At 38.7% G+C, this 20,593-nt stretch overlaps 1 protein-coding gene across 1 annotated transcript; it reads left to right on the top strand.

Moving 5' to 3' along the window:
• Positions 1 to 16,966: 16,966 nt before the first annotated feature.
• Positions 16,967 to 18,733, top strand: LOC141325783 (uncharacterized). Its single transcript, XM_073834519.1, has one exon. The coding sequence runs from the start codon at positions 17,693 to 17,695 to the stop codon at positions 18,707 to 18,709; it is 1,017 nt and encodes a 338-aa protein (XP_073690620.1). The 5' UTR covers positions 16,967 to 17,692; the 3' UTR covers positions 18,710 to 18,733.
• Positions 18,734 to 20,593: the final 1,860 nt, after the last annotated feature.

Here is a 20,593-nt window from a genome sequence, read left to right as displayed (position 1 = left end):
CAACAAATTATATATATATATTTTTTTTAAATATGATGGTTTCATTATCTCAAAGTTGGACAACCACCATAAAAAATATGATATATACCATATGAGTCAACAAATGTAAAAGTCAGTCATCTATTACTTATCTTGTAAATTATTGTGCCTTTAGCCCCAACAGTCGGGGCGATTAGTACCCCAAATATCATACTTTTACATATTCTTTTCGTTATTAACTGTTGCTTTAATTATCTTAAACCAAACTGGTATCATTAAGATCTTTAAGATCTTTGTCTAAAAATTCAATATTCAATATTTTAGCGTTTCTCATTTTCAACTTAAATCTACAACATACAACCATATCACAATTCAATGCACATAACAGACATTTGTCGGAGAACACCTGAAATACGGGACCGAATGAACGATACTCGTCTATATTTGCAGTACACAAGCTGCGGTTCAGCTGCGCTCGACAAACGCTGCCAGTGTGAAAGCCCAATGGATGCGCGCTGCTTCTGCTCTGCTTACACGCTGTGCACGCGCTGCTTACGTCCTGCTTACGCGTGCAGTGTGAAACCGGCGTTAGGATGGCAACCCCATACAGTCGTCCAGCACCACTTCGAGTCAGGTGTGTTGCAACCTGCAAGAACCAAAAGGCTTTGACATTTGTAATGAACCAGAATAAAATATTTGCAGGAACATATAATGTCACCACTTCATGTGCGCTTACTGATGGGGAGACAGTATACCTTTCCGTAAGAAAAGGTAGCGACCCTGAATTTGAAGAGGGGCAGTCTTACGTGGTAAAAAAAACCTTACCCTCTCGCACAGATATGGGCAGCCATTCTTGTTCGTCAGTCAAGCAACGATTAAATTCAAAACAGCTCCACTGCCCATTTCTGAGGAGGCCAGAAGAGCAGCGAAAGAGGCCCTCTATCCACCTTCCCCATGCAAGACTGGTGAAGAAGAGGACATCTTCACAAACAGGAGCTACCTGAGTCTCCAGGGGCAGATAGAAAAAGTGAGTGACTTTAAAAGCATAATTGAATATCTAACACAGTTATCCTGATTTACTTACTATAGGCAACTGTAAGCTATAAGGGGCTTTCCACTGGAGAGACAGGTTCATGGTTCCCTTAACTATTGGTGGGCATACTTACTGTTTAGCATGTTCAACCCGCAAGAACAGAGGATAATTTTAGGGTCAGAACAAGGTCTAAACCTATTGCATGCCATAAGAAACACCGACACAGAATTTCAAAAAGTTTTAAAAGATGTAAACTAACTTATAACTTATTATAACCGAGCTCCCATAACTACCCAGTGCAAAAGCCCCTATTGTCCTTGAGTTTCTCAATCATGATAATGAAGTCTGCTAACAACCTTATCTGACATACACAATTTAGGTGAATTAATCTTGAATGGGAATACATTCGAAGTAATACACAAAATATTTAGTGTTAAGGGATTGCCAGACCAGGATTGATGCCCTACTTACACTACACCCTATAAGTATGTACTCATTTGGTGAAGAAAAAGTACACACTTTTGAGTGTGTAGTAGAAGAGCAAGCAAGCTTTGGGACATACCATCATGTCACACAACTGGCCTGTCAATTGTCTTGACACAGTTAACATCCTCCACATTTAATTTAATTTAACATCCTACAGTACTGGAGAAAAATATTAAATATTTTTTACCATGTTAAATGTTGATTATTAGTAACTTAAACCCCTTTTTCTAAACATCTCTACTTAACTGCCGGTCATGCACAACCGCCATGCTTGTAGTTTTTTAAATGCGTTTTATTTGTGTTTGTAGTTCTGGACCGAGTCCTTTACCAAAGAGCAATGGATTGTGGGCAATATTATCCACACTTCCAAAAAATGGACCTGAAGTAGTAGACCATCCTGGGATTTTTGGCATACCCTTTTCATCATACTATGCTTTGGGACACAATTATTGTAATTTTACATACTATTTAGGACAAAGAGTATAAACATTAGGACGCAGGGTGAAAAATACTTCTTACCTGCATTGTCCTCACCCGTGTGTCATTTTTTCAGTAGCGGCCAGGTTGACCAGATCACAGGTACCCATCCTGGACCTTCGTATGAGATGCGGGTCCACGCTGTTTGACATCGCACTTTGGAGAGAAGAGGCCTTACGTGAACTCTATGTTGGGGACTTGGTGGAGTCACCCACCTTAAGTCCACCATAACACCGAACGGCTTGTTAGATTTGTCTCATCCAACTACACAACTGTCAAGGTACACAATTTATGCTGCACATCACATCCATACAGATCAGAGATGCCCAAACTCAGTCCTGGAGGGAAGGTGTCCTGCAGAGTTTAGCTCCAACTTGCCACAACACCAGCTGGGAAGTTTCTAGTATGCCTAGTAAGAGCTTGACTAGCTGGTGTGTCTAATTGAAGATGGAGCTAAATTCTACAGGACACTGGCCCATCACAACCGAGTCTGGGCATCCCTGACACAGAAATTCAGAATAGGGTTGCTCATATTGACTGGTTCACCCAGTGGTTTTCCAAGCTGTCCTGGAGGCACCACTGATCTGCACATTTTGTATGTCTCCCTTATTTAACACTCCTGGTTCACAGGGTTTCCGCGGGGTCTTAAAAAGTCTTAAAAAGTCTAAAATTTAAAAATCAAAATTTTAGGCCTTAAAAAGTCTTAAATTCGCTGTTCTAGGTCTTAAATAATTTTACACAGGTCTTATTTTTCCGATGTCCATGTAACGCTACCTCTAATGCTCATTTAAATTCTCTTTCTGTTGTTTCCGTGGTGTTGTAGTTCTTTATTTCACTATTCCAAATATAATTTGCTGAATTTAAACTACAAATGAGACCAGCATGCAATAGCCAATCAGCTTTCTGTTATTGGCGCGAGTTTCTCTCGGATTGTACCGCAGAAGTCAAATGGATTTAACTTTTTAGCTATGAGGAAGTGCAAGTTTAGCGAAACTGGGCTTGGAAAAACTGAATATAGGGCTTGGCTAAGGCCAGTTGCTAACAACTGTAGATTTTTTTTCTCCCTCTGTGGAAGTTTCTGCGTCTTCAGACAGAATCGCAGTATTTATATAACATTTATAATATATATATTTATAAATCAATAAATGTATTTAAAACATTAATCTCACTTTTAATTTTGCAGTGTAAATAAATTATGTAATCTCACTGCTAACAGCCATTTAGAATTTATTGATAAATTCATAAAATAAATTTCAAAGGTACGCATACATTTCAAAAGTAAAAAAAAAAATCGCTTCAGAATTTTTTTTTTTAAATCAGATATTTCTAGTGGTACTTTTATGGGGATATTTTGTGTGGAATAGTATCTGCTGATATGGAAAGTTCACTGTATATCGTAGTAATAAATTTAATTTATGACAGCCATGAAATTTTGTTTACTTTTTACATTAAACACATTAAATATCACATATGCATGTAATATAATATCTATTTCCATTACAGGTTTAGGTCTTAAATTTCATATAAGGTGGTATTAAAAAGGTCTTAAAAAGTCTTAAATTTCACTTGTTCATATCTGCAGAAACCCTGGGTTCAGATCATCAGCTCATTAGGGGAGACTGCAAGACCTGAATTGGATGTGTCTGATAATGGAGACATGCAAAATGTGCCAAGCAGTGGGTCCCCAAAACCACTAAGCTAAACTGGCAGGACACTGGCCCTCCAAGACCAAGTTTGGGCACCCCTGAGATATACATACACAGTACTATGCAAAAGCTTTAGGCCACTAGTATTTTCACCAACTGTTATTATTTAACTATGTTTTGTCCTTTCCTATTCCATATACCTTCTATGTAGATATCAGAGAACAATTTAAAATATTCTCTCAATGCATTCTATGGCACCTTTTAAATTTTTGCTCTAAGAGTATTTCACAAATCGTTTTTGCAAAGGACTCCTAAGTTACTAATACCAAATCATAAATGGTGTCAGAGCACTCTGCATCAGAATGTATACATTTTAGAAATACGTTGCATTTATTTGCACATGTTTTTCCATGCATCTTTTTTTGTTTTGGTGGTTATACCAACTTTTCATTATATCCTTGCTTCCATTAACACATTGGGCAAGAAGTAACAGCTGTTCTTGCGTCCAGTTTGGTTTTCTTTTACATTTGCATATATTACTACCGGTAATGATCATTCTGCTCTGTTTATATGCATATCTATACCTGATTGAAGATCATCAGTTAGGAGAAGAGATGAATGAACTGAACTAATGGGCTGATTATCTCAATCAGGAGTGTAAAAATAAGGAAGACATGTAAAATGTACAGAGCAGGGGTACCCCAGAACAAGAATTGAGAACAACCTCTAAGTAACTTTACATTTCCAAACATTCATTTTGCAATTAATAGTAATAATCCAGTGAGATTTTTGTCTGACAAAAGCCAGTGCTTCACACAGAGATCTGATCACATCATCGTCCTGTCTGTCTAGAATGACATGAAGAAACAGATCGAACTGAGACAGACAAAATCCAGAACCATACTTCAAGAAACCTACCTGATTGAAAACCTATGCACAAGTGCACCTGGAGCAAAAGTTTTTTTAAACACAAAGGGTGGTCACACCAAATGGTGTAGCACCCCCAGAGCCAGAAGAAAGTGTGGCATCTTTAGATGGAGACAACACTTTATGCATGACTGTAGATGATTTTTTAAATTCTTTTCTCTGCAGTGTTGCTATGGCAACTAGTAAATACCGTGAATTTGGTTATGCTAGCATGTGTGGAAATATTTGATCCACACGTTAACCCGCGTTAGGTTGTGCCCTGCTCACCCCTGGTCAACAAAAAACGAATTGCACGAAATTGTTCGACACTTGAAGTTGCAAAAAGAAGGGTAAGTTTTGAATGAATGATTCATTTAAGTAAATGTAAAACTGTTCGGAGGACTATATTTTTGATCCTCTCTTCATTCAAGTACATGTTTTGAGGGTGAAGGCATGGTTTTTAGTTTAAGGATATATTTTAGATTTGAATCATTTCAGGTGAAGACAATTTCAGAAAGTTGGTTCAGTTTTTCAGACCTGTTTTGCAATACAAGGTCAACTCGTTCTTGTGCAATATGCGGTGGAGACGAGACGCAGCACTGTTCAGCACTTTTTCAGAAAATTACATTTGTATTTTTATCTGAGCAATGTTCTTTCATAAAAAAGGTTTGTTTAATAAGTACAGATCTTACAACCATACATAATCTGTATACATTTTATTTTTCTGTTAAAAAGACTCGAAAAGACTCGAAAGTCAAAGTGTAGGACTTGGGACTTGACTTGTGACTTGCCTGTCTTGACCCGGGACTTGACTCGTGACTTGCCTGTCTTGACTCGGGACTTGACTCGTGACTTGCCTGTCTTGACTCGGGACTTGAATCGTGACTTGCCTGTCTTGACTCGGGACTTGAATCGTGACATGCCTGTCTTGACTCGGGACTTGACTCGTGACTTGCCTGTCTTTACTCGGGACTTGAATCGTGACTTGCCTGTCTTGACTCGGGACTTGAATCGTGACTTGCCTGTCTTGACTTGGGACTCGAGGGCAATGAATTGAGACTTACTTGTGATTTGCCAAACAATGACTTTGTCCCATCTCTGCTATTTGCAACACATGTTTAGCAAGGATTCCGAGAGGAGGTCATCACGGTGAATCTGTTTTAGGGGCCGTTCACATGTCGCGTCTAAAAACGTGGAAAACGCTAGGCACGCCGCTTTCTCTTTCATTCCAAACTGCTCTCGAGCTTGCGCTTCTCCAGTCGCGTCTGCCGTTGCTAAGCAACCATGACATGCGCTCTCCATAAATACGCGGAAGTTTCAGCAAAGGATAAATGGATTTTCAGCATTAAAAATCCCTTTCAGCAGCTCTGATATTAAATTTATTTAAAAATGTTTATTCATGTACAGCTATGATAAGCTGTTTCTCCACCTTGGCAGTGCTTTCAATGTTCTTAAAGGAAAGGATGAAGCTGATTGGTTGGTTCATGTCACATGTCAAAGCATTTTATTTTATTTAGAATTGTGGTGCCTTACACAAAAAATAAAAACATTTTTGAAGAGTCAGGACTGATGTTTGCTATGATTGTTAGACCCAGTTATATAATATAAATTTCATTAGTTTATCTTAGATTTAGTATTTTTCAGGGTGCACAAAATTATCATAAAAAATATGAAAGTATTGGGTATCGGCATCGGCCACAAGAAGGACTTAAATATCGGCTATCGGTATCGGTTACAATTTTTCATATTGTGCATCCCTAGCTAATTTCATCATTGCTATGGTTTTACTGTCAATACTGTGTTAAAACTATGGTTTATTTTGTAGTTACTATGGTTTTACTTCAAAAACTATAGTTCCCTTCCGGGAACCTCAAGCTGCGTCAAGCGCTATGGGGAACACCATTGGCGAACCACGCTCTGAATATTTTGTGTAACCAATCCGAAGGAGGGAGTGACGTCACAGGCGGGGTGACGTAAGCGACCAGGAAGTATAAAAGCACATGCGATGGAGCCGGCGTCAGCTTTCGTCATTTCAGCGAAGCGCTCTGTGTGTTTGTGTCTTGGATATCACTCCTTTTTTGTGCAAGTTAGCACTACTTTTATTTTGAGTGATAATGTCTGCAAGTAGGGGCAAAAAAGAAAAAGTGAGCGATAGCGAATCACACTTTAAGCGGTGTGTTTCTCCATGCCAATGCTACATCACTGGCGGGGATACACACAGCTTATGTGTGGTTTGCTTTGGAGCGGAGCACGCTGTGTCGACTCTTGAGGGGGCCGGCTGTCAGCACTGCGATCTGCTTCCTGTTTGCGTGCTTCGCTCCCGGAAGGCTCTTTTTGAGAAAGGAGCCTTCACTAGCATTTCCCGCGGTGCCTGCCCTGCTTCCGCTGAGCGGCAGCTGCATTTGTGGGGTTCGCAGCTAGATCTGTTGGAGGGGATGGAGACGGGTGAACCCCTATCTCCTCTCTTACCCAGCAGATCTACAGCCCTCCTACCGGAGGTGGAAGCCCACTCACTTCCCCCAGGACGAGGGCTCAATGCTTCTCCTCTCTTCCTTCGAGGTGGTAGATGTCGAGAGCATTGCTGAAGAAAGAAATTGCCAAAATAATAAGGAGCTCTTGGAGGTGGTTACTCATGCGGTAGCCAAATTTAACATCGACTGACCCGCCGAGAAGAGTCATGAGCTGCAGAAAAGCAGATTAGATGAGCACTTTCTGTGAACTAAACAGCCACCTCCAAGACGGTGCCTTCCTTTTTTTCCCCCGATCTCCACGCTGAGATCTCGAGATCTTGAGGAAGACCGTTCTCGTTCCGTCTGTTTATTCCTGCCTCAGATTACTATGGTAATGTGGTGGGGCTTGACGAGAACGGATATAAGATGATGCCACAAGGATGATGCTAAAGGAGCTTAATGACGGCGAGGAAGTTGACGTGTTAGAACTCCGTTGTACCGCTAATTTGGCTCTCTGCGCTACTAAGGAGACAGCCCGTGCAGTCGGGCGGTCTATGGCAGCCCTTGTAGCAACGGAGAGACAATTATGGTCAACCCTGTCTGATATGAAAAAGCAAAACAGGGTCTTCCTCCTGGATGGTTGTGCATCAGGGTCATTGAGGGCAGCCCCTCGGGTCTCACCACATTACATGGTGCCCGTCTCCCCCCCCGGTGCGCGTCCCTGGAGCTCTTGCTGTATTCCTGAAAGCTGACGTCGGCCCCCTCACACGTGCTTTTATTCTTCCTGGTCGCTTACGTCACCCCGCATGTGACGTCACTCCCTCCTTCGGATCGGTTACACACAATATTCAGAGTGTGGCGTTCCCCATATCGCTATACGCAGCTCGTAAGGAGTGATCACATATAAATGACTTTTCTCCAGAGTGAACTCTCATGTGGCTGTTAAGGTTTCCTTTTTGGTTGAAACTTCTTCCACATTGTGTGGCCGCATTTTTCTGTCCGAGCCCGGCCCGCGTCCGACAGAGCAGTAACCGAACCCGACAAGCATTAAGATATTTATGTCCGAGCCCGATCCCAGCCTGACACAGTTAAAATCTTTTTTTTTTTCTCATACTAATGACACATGCACTTTTTTGTGTGGATAGCCCGCTTTTATTAAGCAACTGTAGGAAAGCGTTCGGAAATGTCAACAGATGAGAGCATCAGTGCACACTGGGCAAAAAGCGCCGTTATAACACAGGCGCACTACCGCGCTGATGTGACCGAGCCCGACCCGAACCAGAGCATCCTTTCTAAATATCTGTCCGAACCCGGCCCGGCCCATCGGGTTCCGTCGGGCTCGGCTCGGGTATCCATCCTCTACTCAGAGCATGAGTAAGGACTTCCTTTATGAGCTCTCTTATGAACTTCAAAGTTTTCATGTTGATCAAAGCTCTTTCCACACTGATCACACTCATAAGGCTGTTTGTGAATTCTCATGTGTCTCGTAAGGCTTCCTTTTAGAGTGTAACTCTTTCCACACTGTTGGCAGGTGAAAGGCTTTTCTCCAGTGTGAATTGAAACATGTCTTTCAAGATTCAGTCTATGATTGAAATGCTTTCCACACTGTTCGCAGGCATAAGGTTTCTCTCCAGTGTGAACTCGCATGTGGACTCTAAGCTGTCCAGATTCAGTAAAACTCTTTCCACACTGTTCGCAGGCATAAGGTTTCTCTCCTGTGTGAATTCTCATGTGGACTCCAAGGTGTCCGGGTTGAGTGAAACTCTTCCCACACTGTTCGCAGACATACGGTTTCTCTCCAGTGTGAATTCTCACGTGGACTCCAAGGTGTCCAGGTTGATTGAAACTCTTTCCACACTGTTCGCAGACATACGGTTTCTCTCCAATGTGAATTCTCATGTGGACTCCAAGGTGTCCAGGTTGAGTGAAACTCTTTCCACACTGTTGGCAGGTGTAAGGTTTCTCTCCTGTGTGAATTCTCACGTGTCTTTTAAGACTATCTCTTTGATTGAAAGATTTTCCACACTGTTGACAGGTGAAATAACTTCTTCCTGTCTTTCGAGTCTTTTTTCTTGAGGAAGTAATTTTAGTCTGTGACCAACTAAAAGATTTTTCTCCATTTATGAAATCATGATCTTTCTCTTCCATTTCATTCAGTACTTGACTCTCCTCTTTCAGTGCCATCAGATCTAGGGTGAAAAAAAGACAAGTAAAAGTTAACCCCAGTTTAATGACACAAAAAAGCATCAAAACATTCAAACATGTAAAGTGTCAAAACTAACACACAACTACATCCTATATACCCATATTCTCAATTCCAATCCTCATGCCCCACCTGCTCTGCATATTTTTCATGCCTCTCTTAAGTAACGCACCTGATTCTGATAATCAGCTCATTAGAATTGACCATAGGCATGGATTACTTCCTTGTTAAGACAAGCCATTTCCGGTCAACTGTACTGTGCCGTAATATGAGCGTACTTTGCTCGTTTTCACATTCACAATCAAAAGAAAAGTGTTGTTTGTCTAAGAGGACCAAACTTCCCTGTATACCATTTCACGACAAAAGTTATTATACTTAGCCTAGAATCTAGACGCGCCCCTAGCGGCAGCAAATTACATTTGCTTCTAAGGGCAGTCTAGTAACTCTCCGTTCACTTGAGATTTCCAAAAATCCAAAATCGACCGGGCCAATCACGAGTCGGTGGGCGGGCTTAACATGATGACGACTGACCTGCGACCATTAGTTTCGTCAGACGTTCTCTGGTTCCGTGAATTACACGTGAGAGATAGAGCGATGGCTGCTTCTAGCGAACAATTTTCTTTCGAATCGGCTTTGGCCGCCACTCTGAAAGACTTGGAGTTAAGCTTTTCTCTGAGAAAAGAACAAGAAACTGCACTGAGGTCGTTCTCACAAAAGAAGGATGTATTTGGAGTTGACTACGTCACCTTCTTCGTTGCTCCGATTGGTTGTAGCGCTATCCTATTGCGTGGAGAGTGAGTTTGAAAGACAACCGATTATCCTGCCCCTCCGGTTGAGCCCTGTCTATGGAGAGTGCCCAGACCCTACATTTATGTGGGTCTGGCTTGTCAGGCTATATTATACTAGTAATTTTATAATAAATTGAAAAGCAAGACATCTTAAAAAGTATAGGGAGTTGAAATGGCAGCTGTATAATAGTTAATCCTCTGCTACCATCTTTTGGTTATATGGGTAATTCGATATAATTTCCTTAAAGTCCTTTAAGTGAATTTTATTTCACAGCTGTAGAGCTGGAAAATAATAAAGGCTTTAAAATATTGTAAGATTTAAAAAAATGTGTTCATGACTATAAAGGCAAGTTACTGATTATAACATTCTTGATAATACCATTAAGATGTCCTTGAAGAGAAGTATCGCTAGCTAACGTTAGCTTAAACATCTTATGTTAGTGTTTAGCTGGCAGCATTTATTTATGTACAACTTTGCAGGTAGGCTCCTGGGATTGCCAGGCTCCCGTTTAAATGATATGTTGTAAAAAAATATGAAACTGAATTTTCATGCAGCTATTATTATTTAGGACGTTGCGATTATTATTTTTCTTAGTTTCTGATAAGAACGAGGCAGTAGATGAGTCTCAAGAGTCTCCACCTATATATATCACATATAAAATTAGCTTCAGTTGAAGATTACGAGCTGGCTTATCTTTCTAAAGAACGCTCCGTGCATAAGGTCAGTTGAGCTCTGTGCATGAACTGTGTAGTAACTGACATTGTCCCTACACAGTATGTGTATGTGATCAGAGATAGACACAAAATTTGCAGAGCGGTGGGAAGTGAGGACTGCTGTACTAAGCAGTTGTAAGAGGTGTTCCATGTTATTTGTAATTGTAATTGTAACTCTTCACTTATTTAGGATCTTTCTACTATCAAGCTGGCATTTAAACCCTCTATTTAAAATAATAATAAATAATAATAAAATCAGCTTGACCTAGAAGATCTAATTAAGGGGGCCTAGCACCGAAGGCAGGCACCTATTGTAATCATTGGTGTTCTTCTTCATTCGCTCGAATCTATGGAAGACCGTAGAACCGCTTACAGGAAAGTTGTGAAACTAAAGGACAATTTGCAGTCAAGTATATGCTAATAACTTTTAAACCGCAAAAGCAGTTTTTTAAGAATTTACTCCCACTGGCTATGGATTATTTGAATCCCCAGATCCCGGTGGAAGGGTCATTCCCCATTTTACTTCACTGTTATAATCTTGTCTTGTTCTGAGTGTCTCTGCAACCATCACTACTGCCACTGTAACAGTCTATAGACCTCCTAAAACAAATTAAGATTGCATGCCTGAATTTGCAGATTTGCAAGACTCTTATCCTGGGGACTTTAAAGGAACACTCTACCCCAAGGCTCATTCTCCAACTCCCCACGAGTTAATAAGTTGAGTTTTACCGTTTCGAAATCCATTCAGCTGTTTTCCTGTTAAGGCCACATCACTTTTAGCATAGCTTAGCATAGATCATTGAATCCTATTAGACCAATAGCATCGCGTTCAAAAATTACCAACAAGTTTCGATTTTTTTTGTCCTATTTAAAACTTGACTCTTCTGAAGTTGTATCGTGTACTAAGACTGGCGGAAAATGTAAAGATGTGATTTTCTAGGCCAATATAATTAGGAACTAACCTCCCATTCTGGTGTAATAGTCACAGAAGTTTGCTGCTGTAATATGGACGTAATATCAAGCAGCGCCTGAAATTAGTTCCCAGCTATGCAGTTGGTCACGTTGTGCTGCGTGATATTACTGCGCCTGCTGTGCCCATATTATGGGAGCAAACTTCATTGACTATTACACCGGAATGAGAGTGTAGTTCCTAATCTTATCAGCCTAGAAAATCGCATCTTTACATTTACAATCTATGCTTAGTGGTATTGCCAGAAAAGGAGAACGGCTGAATGGGTTTTAAAACGGTAAAACTCAACTTATTAACTCAGGGGGAGTTGGAGAATGAGCCTATTTCCAAAATAAGTGGAGTGTTCCTTTAACACTCATGTTGACAATAGCCAGTTTGGGCCAGTGTGCTCCAGGGCTAACAATGAGCTGGACCGGGTCAACGGTTTTGCACCTCAAACCACGAGCCCAAAATCAAGCAGCATTTCCTCTGTCAGACCAGCGCTAATGTAAAACCCACCTCTAACATGCCTCTCTGAAACAAACATCACACAACCCCAGCATTTGACCAGCGAGGTGAAGATGTTAGAAATGTTAGAAAAAGCAGCTTAAATACTGTGGCAGCTGATAAACTGGTGTGTGTCTCAGTCCAGCTCGAGTCACCAGATGAAGCGGTCCGCTGCTTATTTACATGCTTCGCTTTCAAATGATAAGCCATATGTGAGGTTGATGAACGATAAGCAAATGTTTTTATTTCCTGCCTGATATACTGGAATTTAGAGATGTTCCGATACCCTTTTTTCCTTCCCGATACCGATTCCGATACCTGGGCTCGGGTAACGGCCGATACCGAGTACTAATCCGATACCTGGGTGTGTAACTGTATATACAGCTGTAGATAATACTAATAAATTATTTTATGGTGTGCTTCAGACTTATCCCTTAATAAAACTAACATACAGTGATATATACAGTGAACTAGAGTATTTTCAATATATGACAAACATTTGACAGTAATATTTTTTTATATAGTTAGTATTACTAATCTGGTTTTCTGACGTACATCCTGTTTATAACAGAGAATTTTGGCCAGAATTTGAAAGATTCTCACTAGATCTTGCAGCGGCATTTTCAAATGCTCCTCACTGGATCTCGCAGCAGTAACAGTGTTGCAAAATCAACATTGGCTCCCGAATCAAGCTGTTTGGGGTTCTTGCAAGTTTGTTTGCGTTGCATTCCAAGCTGATAAATGGTCAGCGCTGAGCAGCTCAAACGTATCGTGTTAGTTTCACTTTCGTTTCACGTGCCGTTTTATGTTTCTTATCTGAAACCAAAATGGCAGTGCTTATGAGTTGAACAACTCGGTGATCACGCCAGTGTGACCGCTCACGAGAATTAGTAACACTGGCAGAAAGAATGGTCACAGTCTGGAGCCCTTCAGTGCTTCAGTACAAGGAGTAAACGACTCTATGCGCCTGTACCATTCATTAACACAGAGCCACGCATAATTCATATTTAAACAGTCGGTTTTCAGCTTAATATTTAGTCCATAATCACGATTTTGATTTGATTTAAGTGTAATGAACTACCTTTCTATTAATGCATCAAACTTTGATCAATTTCGTGACGTTCCACGTTAAGCTGTAAATTCCATTTTGACTGCATTCCGCGATTCCGTCGGTGTTTAAACATAAAGCCCAACATATGAGACATGCCGCCGTTTTACTGGCTGGTTGGTCCAGTCTGAGAAACTGCCAAACAGCGGACAAACTGCTAGCAAGTTTGTATTTCTTCTTCGCAAGAAGAACTGGCTTCTGATTTGCTAGCGGGAATCTTAAGAAAATGGTATCGGATTGGTACGTGGGTTCAAGTACTCGCCGATTCCGATGCTAGATTTTTTTTGTGGTATCAGCGGCATTTCCGATACTAGTATCGGAATCGGAACAACCCTACTGGAATTAGACCGATGTTAACAATTAGTTTAATGTTTTTGACATGGACAATATTTTTTCTGTGACTGACCAACTTAAACATATAAGTGGACTCTTCTCATAAAGTAACATTCAGTAAACTATTAAAGCGGGCAGCCCTAGTCGAGTGAAAGCGACGACCAGACTTTATTTCACAAACGTCATCATTACACCAGAGCAATACCACAGGCACACAGCCCTTATTTACCTATTTCATATGAAAATATTACTCAATCCTAGCAGTGAATATTAAATTTTTAATATATGGCGAGACACAAGTCTTTTTTAAATCACTTTAAGAGAACTCTAAGAACAAAAAATGAAGCTGAAATCCTTTAAAAAAAAGAAAGCTGCAGGAGAGCAGACAGTGTAGAAAAACACCTGCCAAAGGCAAATGAATTGAGAAAATGTAGAGGAGAGTTCATAGGATAGTTCAGCTTTGAGAATGAAAACCAACCTGTTTGTTCCTCAGTGTCTTCATGTTTGACCCTGAATGTTTCTTCAATCTTCACGTCTTCACTCTCCTCTTTAATAAACGCCATCTTTGTGTTACATGGATGTCAGTTGCCGAACCAGAAGTTTTTTTTTTTTTTCTGTGGTTGGAAACTTTGTCCTGTTTAAAAAGACAATTAACAAGAAAAAAAAAAATCTCTGTGCATCTCAATCAGCCCTAGTTCAGTAGTCAGTGCACTGATCTTAAATGATCTGATTAGACAAACACTCAAAACTTCAACTTACTATTCAGTTTTAATTAACATTTAATGATTACATTTAATCGAGGCATATTTGGAAAAAAAAGGCGCTATTTTATTTTAAGATTGTCATTACATTAACAACAAAAACATTTGCAATTGTTTGTCAAAATTGTCATTACACATATTTGAGTTTGTTCTCATATTTGCAGTGTTTTGAGCAGCAGGTCTCTCAGCGAGCGGCGATTCGAAACAGTGAATCATTTTGTGAATCAACTCACTCAATTGACTCGGAGTTTGTAATTCGTGTTTCTGATCTGAATCACTAACAGAGAGAGAAATCAGACGCTGTGTGGATACGCTTTACTCACAATAAAAAACGTTTATCATCATTAGATACAATATTACAATGTTACACGCAATAATTATAAAGTTTAAATCGCTTGTAAAACATATAAAATAGACTGAACGCATTGTATGAATTTAAACATATCAAATGATTAAAACTACAGACCTTCCTGAACTGAAAGCAAACACAGATGCAGGAGCGCGCCGCAGCCTTATGACGTCACATTACCAGATCCAAGTAAAAGTCCTGTTCACGCGCTTCTGTGACTACAATCCAAAACTGCGTAGATATTTACAGAGAAGCATATGAACAATAAAACTTTTGTCAATGCTATTAAGAGTTTTTTTTTTCTTGGCGAAATACATATTAATATAAGTAATGAAATTAGAAAAATATTATTTGACAAATATATACAAATTGTAATATTTATAATATTGGGCTTGCTTAATAGATTAGTGTTCAACAGAACTGTACTTGTATTGCTTATTGTAGCGTATATTATCACATTGTATATATTTTAAGCTCTTTGTGTATTATAAACGTTATATACAAACAAAGTAATTTAATATTAAATCAGTTTAAACTTTCCATTGCATTTTTTGATTCTCTTACGGGGATATCATCTAAAATATATTTATACGGTAGAGTATCATGCACCTTTCACAATTTTTGTTTCTTTATTTCATAGTAAAGCCCTCCATGTTCTCTTTCTCTGAAACATTATTTCTACTCCGGTGATTCTTTTTAACTACCGATTGGCAGTTGTTTTGTGAGTATGAAAAATAAAATGTTCTTCTCTTGTTTGTTTGTTTGGTTTGGTTTAATTTTGTTTTGTTTGAACCAATGAAATAAAAGAAAATCTTGAAAACAAGATTTTTAATACAGGAGTGTAACTCACACACTACACTTGTATTACAGGCATAAATATTTTACTACAAAACAAAATGTGTAATTTGTCAGATGTGTATTGCTAAAGAGGATAATTAACAATTTATGAAATATTAAATGTTAAGAAAATAATCAAATGCAAGGTTTCCATTAGTAATTTGACTTTCTATTTATGTCTCTGTTGTATATTGTTAATAAATCAAATGGTTTCTCTGATTTTTTTGTCATATGTTCGCATTAGAGCTCAAAAAAAAAAAAAAAATCTATGTAGCCCCTAATAGCAATGTGAAAGACAAATGTTAAGATATATTCATGTCTGAAAACGACTGGAAAAGACCTCAAGCAACACATACTTACTTTGGAGAAAGACAAAAGAATTGAATACATTAAAATCACTTCAAGAACCTCCTAAGTGTGTTTTGTCATATATACAGTAGTCAACATTCGAAGTGGATCAAAACCTTTCATCGAATTCGTCCTAAAACCAAAAAGAATACCCGTTCTTATCTTTGGACAACTTTTGATGAATCTTTTTGATCCACTTCGAATGTTGACTACTGTATATGTTTTCTGTATGAACATTTCTACACAAGATACAGGACTTTTATTATGACGAGACGACGTGACGTCACCGGTGTGCGCTGCTCGATTCGGCTGAAGGAAGGCTGGTGTTTAAAAACATTTAAAGCGTTCGATTTGATGTCCATTCACGCTGTTTTATGCCTTTTACACGCGTTGTAAAATTAATAAATTATCATTGAGTTTCAAGTTTCATTTTACACTTATTTAAATGATCAGACAAATACTGATACTGCCTTTATGTGCAGCTGAGAAAATCCTGGATTATTTATTTACATGTATTATTAACAATTATTCATATTAAACCTGGTATCTACATTTGAATAGAAGGGGGAAAAATTAATAAGTTATTTTTGTAACAGACAGACACAATCTTTCCATAAAACAAACTGTAAAATGTGATTAACTTTACATGTATTGATCATAATTGACTGTTTCCTCTTTTTCTTTTTTCATTAGTAACAGTGACTTGTAAACACATCTGTGTTTCCCATCAGACAGATGTTATATTGTGACATAGTATTATGAAGTAAAACAGCTTTCTTCTATTTTAATAGACATTAAAAAATGGAATTTATTTCTGAATTCTGAATTTATTACTCCAGTGTTCAGTCAGTGTGACATGATCCTTTAGAAATCACTATATATAATATATATACGGAATATACTGCTTTATTATCGGTTCTGGAAACAGTTGTGTTGCTTAAAATTTTTTGAAACCTGAGATTTTTTTTTACAAGTTTTTTTTTTTCCGAACAATATTACATGTATAATGTTCAAAATTTTGGAGTCAGTAAATTTTTATTCTTTCTTTATTTGAAAGAAGTTAATGCTTTCATTCACCAAGGATATATTGAATTAATAAAACGTCATAGCATAAATTTATATTGTTAGAAAAGATTTATATTTTGACTAAATGCTGTTCTTTTAACTTTTTATTAATCAAAGAATCCTGAAAAAAACAATCACAGGTTCCAAAAATATTTATAAATCTAATGAAAAATTATGCTACAAACGATTGGAGTATCAGCTGATGAAAATTCAGCTTTGTAACACAAGAATATTGTAATAACATTTTGCTGTATCATAGTTTTTATCTGTATTTTTGATTAAATTAAAGCAGTCTTGATGACTTCTAAAAAAAACATTGGGATCAGTAAGACTTGTAAAGTCACCAAGGCTGAATTACTGAATAAGAACAGTAATATTATGAAATATTTTAACCATTTGTGATAATAATTTATTTGAATAAAAATGTAAAATGTAATTTATAATGGCAAAGCTGAATTTACATTATTATTCCAGTCTTCCAGATCATTCAGGAATCAATATGCTGATTTGCTGTTTAAGAAACATTTCAGACTTCATCAGTGTTAAAAACAGTTGTGTACCATTATTTTTTCAGTATTCTTTGATTCTTTTACAAAGAAAAAAACAAAACAAAAAACAGCATTTAGCTGAAAAAGAACTGAGCAAAAATACTTGGCAATAAAGCTCGGTCTGACTTAGTGGGTGCAGAAACCAGCTGTTTTGTGCCATGAAACTGGTGTTAACTTGTATTTGACTCTTTTTCCCTTAGACCTGATGGGGATGAAAGAGGAGAGTGAAGAACTGAATAAAATGGAGGATAAATATTACTATGAGGAACATGACGATTTCATAACTGGAGAAACTTCTGCTTGCTTACAGACTAAAAAGTCTTCCTCACGAAAAAGAGCTCAAAAGAATGGAACTAAAAAGGGTTTCACTTGCCAAGAGTGTGGCAAGACATTTGACCAAACTCGAACCCTTAACGTCCACATGAAAATTCACACTGGAGAGAAGCCTTACCTCTGCCAGCAGTGTGGAAAAACATTCTCTAAGAAAGAAGGCCTTACAGTCCACATGAAAATTCACACTGGAGAGAAGCCTTACCTCTGCCAGCAGTGTGGAAAAACATTCTCTAAGAAAGAAGGCCTTACAGTCCACACGAGAACTCACACTGGAGAGAGGCCTTACACTTGCCCTCACTGCGGACAGGGTTTTATACATAAAGGAAACCTAAATACTCATGTGCGATGTCATTCTGGAGAGAGTCCGTTCACCTGCCAACAGTGTGGAAAGAGCTTCTCACGCAAAGACAGTTTTAAGAATCACATGAGAATTCACACAGGAGAGAAACCGTATATTTGTGGTCAGTGTGGACATAGTTTCAGGTGTAAAATAACCCTTAGTAAACACATGAAGATGCATTTAAAAGAGAACTGTTTGAGATGTCAGCAGTGTGGAGAGAGTTTCACAGACAAGAAATTGCTTAGGAATCATGTCAAATCTCACATTGGAGAAAATGCTTGCATGTGCCTCCACTGTGGAAGAACTTGCTCACACAACGCCGTCCTCGAGGTTCACTTGCGAGCTCACACCGGAGAGAAACCTTTCGCTTGTCCTCAGTGTGGGAAGAGTTTCACAGTTAAAGGAAACCTTAGGACTCACATGAGGATTCACACTGGAGAGAAACCATTCAAATGTCTTCAGTGTGAGAAGAGTTTCACTTATAAAAGAGACCTGAAACTTCATTTGCAAACCTATGGAAAGAAATGCTCTGGCCTTAGCCAGCTATGAGGCCACAGAGGTTTGGTCCTCTCTAAATGTTTCATGTTCAGAAATAAAATTTCTCTGAATGACAAATTTGCTGTTTAAAACTCCTCCTTTTCTGTTTTATGACAGGGCTTTTTGATGGTGTGTAAGTTGGAGACAGGGGATATGCATCCCAGAGGTTTTTGCTAACCCCTTATTCTGACCCCCAGACACGATCACAAAACCGATTCAGTGTGGCCCTCAGTAAAACCAGGGTCAAGGTAGAGATGACCTTTGGCATCCTAAAGGCACTTAAGAGTGTCGCCAGAAGGGCATCACAGATAGTGGCTGCATGTGCTATTCTGCACAACATAGCCACTATCAGAAAGGAGCGAGTACCAGCATTAAACCAGCTTCTCCCTGATGAAATTGATCCCATCACACTTGACCACCCAGCTGGTGCAGCTGGCAGAGAAGCAATCACAACACAATATATTACTTAAGCACACTGTAACTAGTTATGTGGCTATAGAGCAAGGAGAGAGAGCAAGAGAAAGTAGCATTAATAAATATTCAGTATTCATGCCAAAGTGTTAGTTGGTTATTAGTGTACATACAAAAATCTGTTTTTCCAGCTCTTTAATCTCCAGTTTATTTATTTGTTATTATTTTTTTTGGAGCAGTTTCCACCTGAAACCAAAAATCCTGGAGGTTAATCAAATGACAAAATTTTGCACTTTCTACTTTCTAATTTTTACGTAATGTTTAAGCATTATCTTGTTCACATTCCTTTTGAATCCCATTGAGGTAGAAGCCTCAGGTTCAGCGGTAGGTTGTGAAAAATACTACAACAAATGAAAAAAGGACCAGAGTCACTTTACTGCCATACCTTCACATGTGTGCAATAATGAAGTCAACATCACCCACCTCAGCAAGCCCAGTGCCTTCAGTCTCAGAACAGACAGACAGTGTCTCTTCATTTGTTACACTCTAAAAAAGAAAAATAGGCCAATGTAAAGCAGAAATGTTGTAAAACAGGTTATGTTCAAAGTGTTCAGTTTGCTGCATACTGACCTCTGTCTGGGAGACTGCATGTATGTGTGATGGCTTTATCAGGGCCACTGTGTTTCCATCTACTGCATAACATACAGTCAGTAATATAAAAAGAAATAATGTAGTAAGGCTTTGGACACATACCCACTGTCACTTGCTTAGAGGAGCCAGCACCAGGGTCAGACAGTGTAGCACCTGAAATACCATCCATTATAGGTCGCCCCTCATTGTTACTTAGAGCCAACTCCTCTGCCACAGTTTTCAGACCGGTTTTCAGCGGTCACACTTTATTCTGTTTACTGCCAAGAAAACGTTTAAAAAACCTCTCGTTTAAAAAACAACTACATCAGAAATACTCACCATTTTGAATTATATTTTTATGTTTTGTCCTGATCTGCTGCCAAGTACGTTTGGAGTTTGGGTTGCATCTAAAAATAAAGTAATATGATCTTGTATCATTTTCACATTTACATAAACAAATACAAATACATTGTAATTTTGTGAATTTACACAATGCCTTCATATGAATATAGTTATATGGATACATATAGTATATACCCTGATAGCACACATACATCTTGGAGATGTCTATTTGACATCTGCATTTACATCTGCAAGACATATGCAAGACATCTGAAAGACGTAGTTTGCTCATCTGCAATACATCTATTAGACGTTTCCTATCAGATGTCAAATAGACATCTATTAGATGTATTTAAGATGTTCTTGAATCAGAATGTGGGTAAAACTGACATCTTACAGGCATCTGCCAGACGTTTGTACACAGCAAATGCTTTCCAGATCAAGAGATCTTTAACAGACATCTTGTAGGCGTACCTGTGTTATCTGGGTAGCCATATAGGCATATATATGTCT

The sequence above is a fragment of the Garra rufa genome, chromosome 1, assembly GCF_049309525.1.
Source record: "Garra rufa chromosome 1, GarRuf1.0, whole genome shotgun sequence".
In the NCBI taxonomy this organism is placed as follows: domain Eukaryota; kingdom Metazoa; phylum Chordata; class Actinopteri; order Cypriniformes; family Cyprinidae; genus Garra; species Garra rufa.
This window is presented reverse-complemented; position numbering and strand designations above follow the sequence as displayed.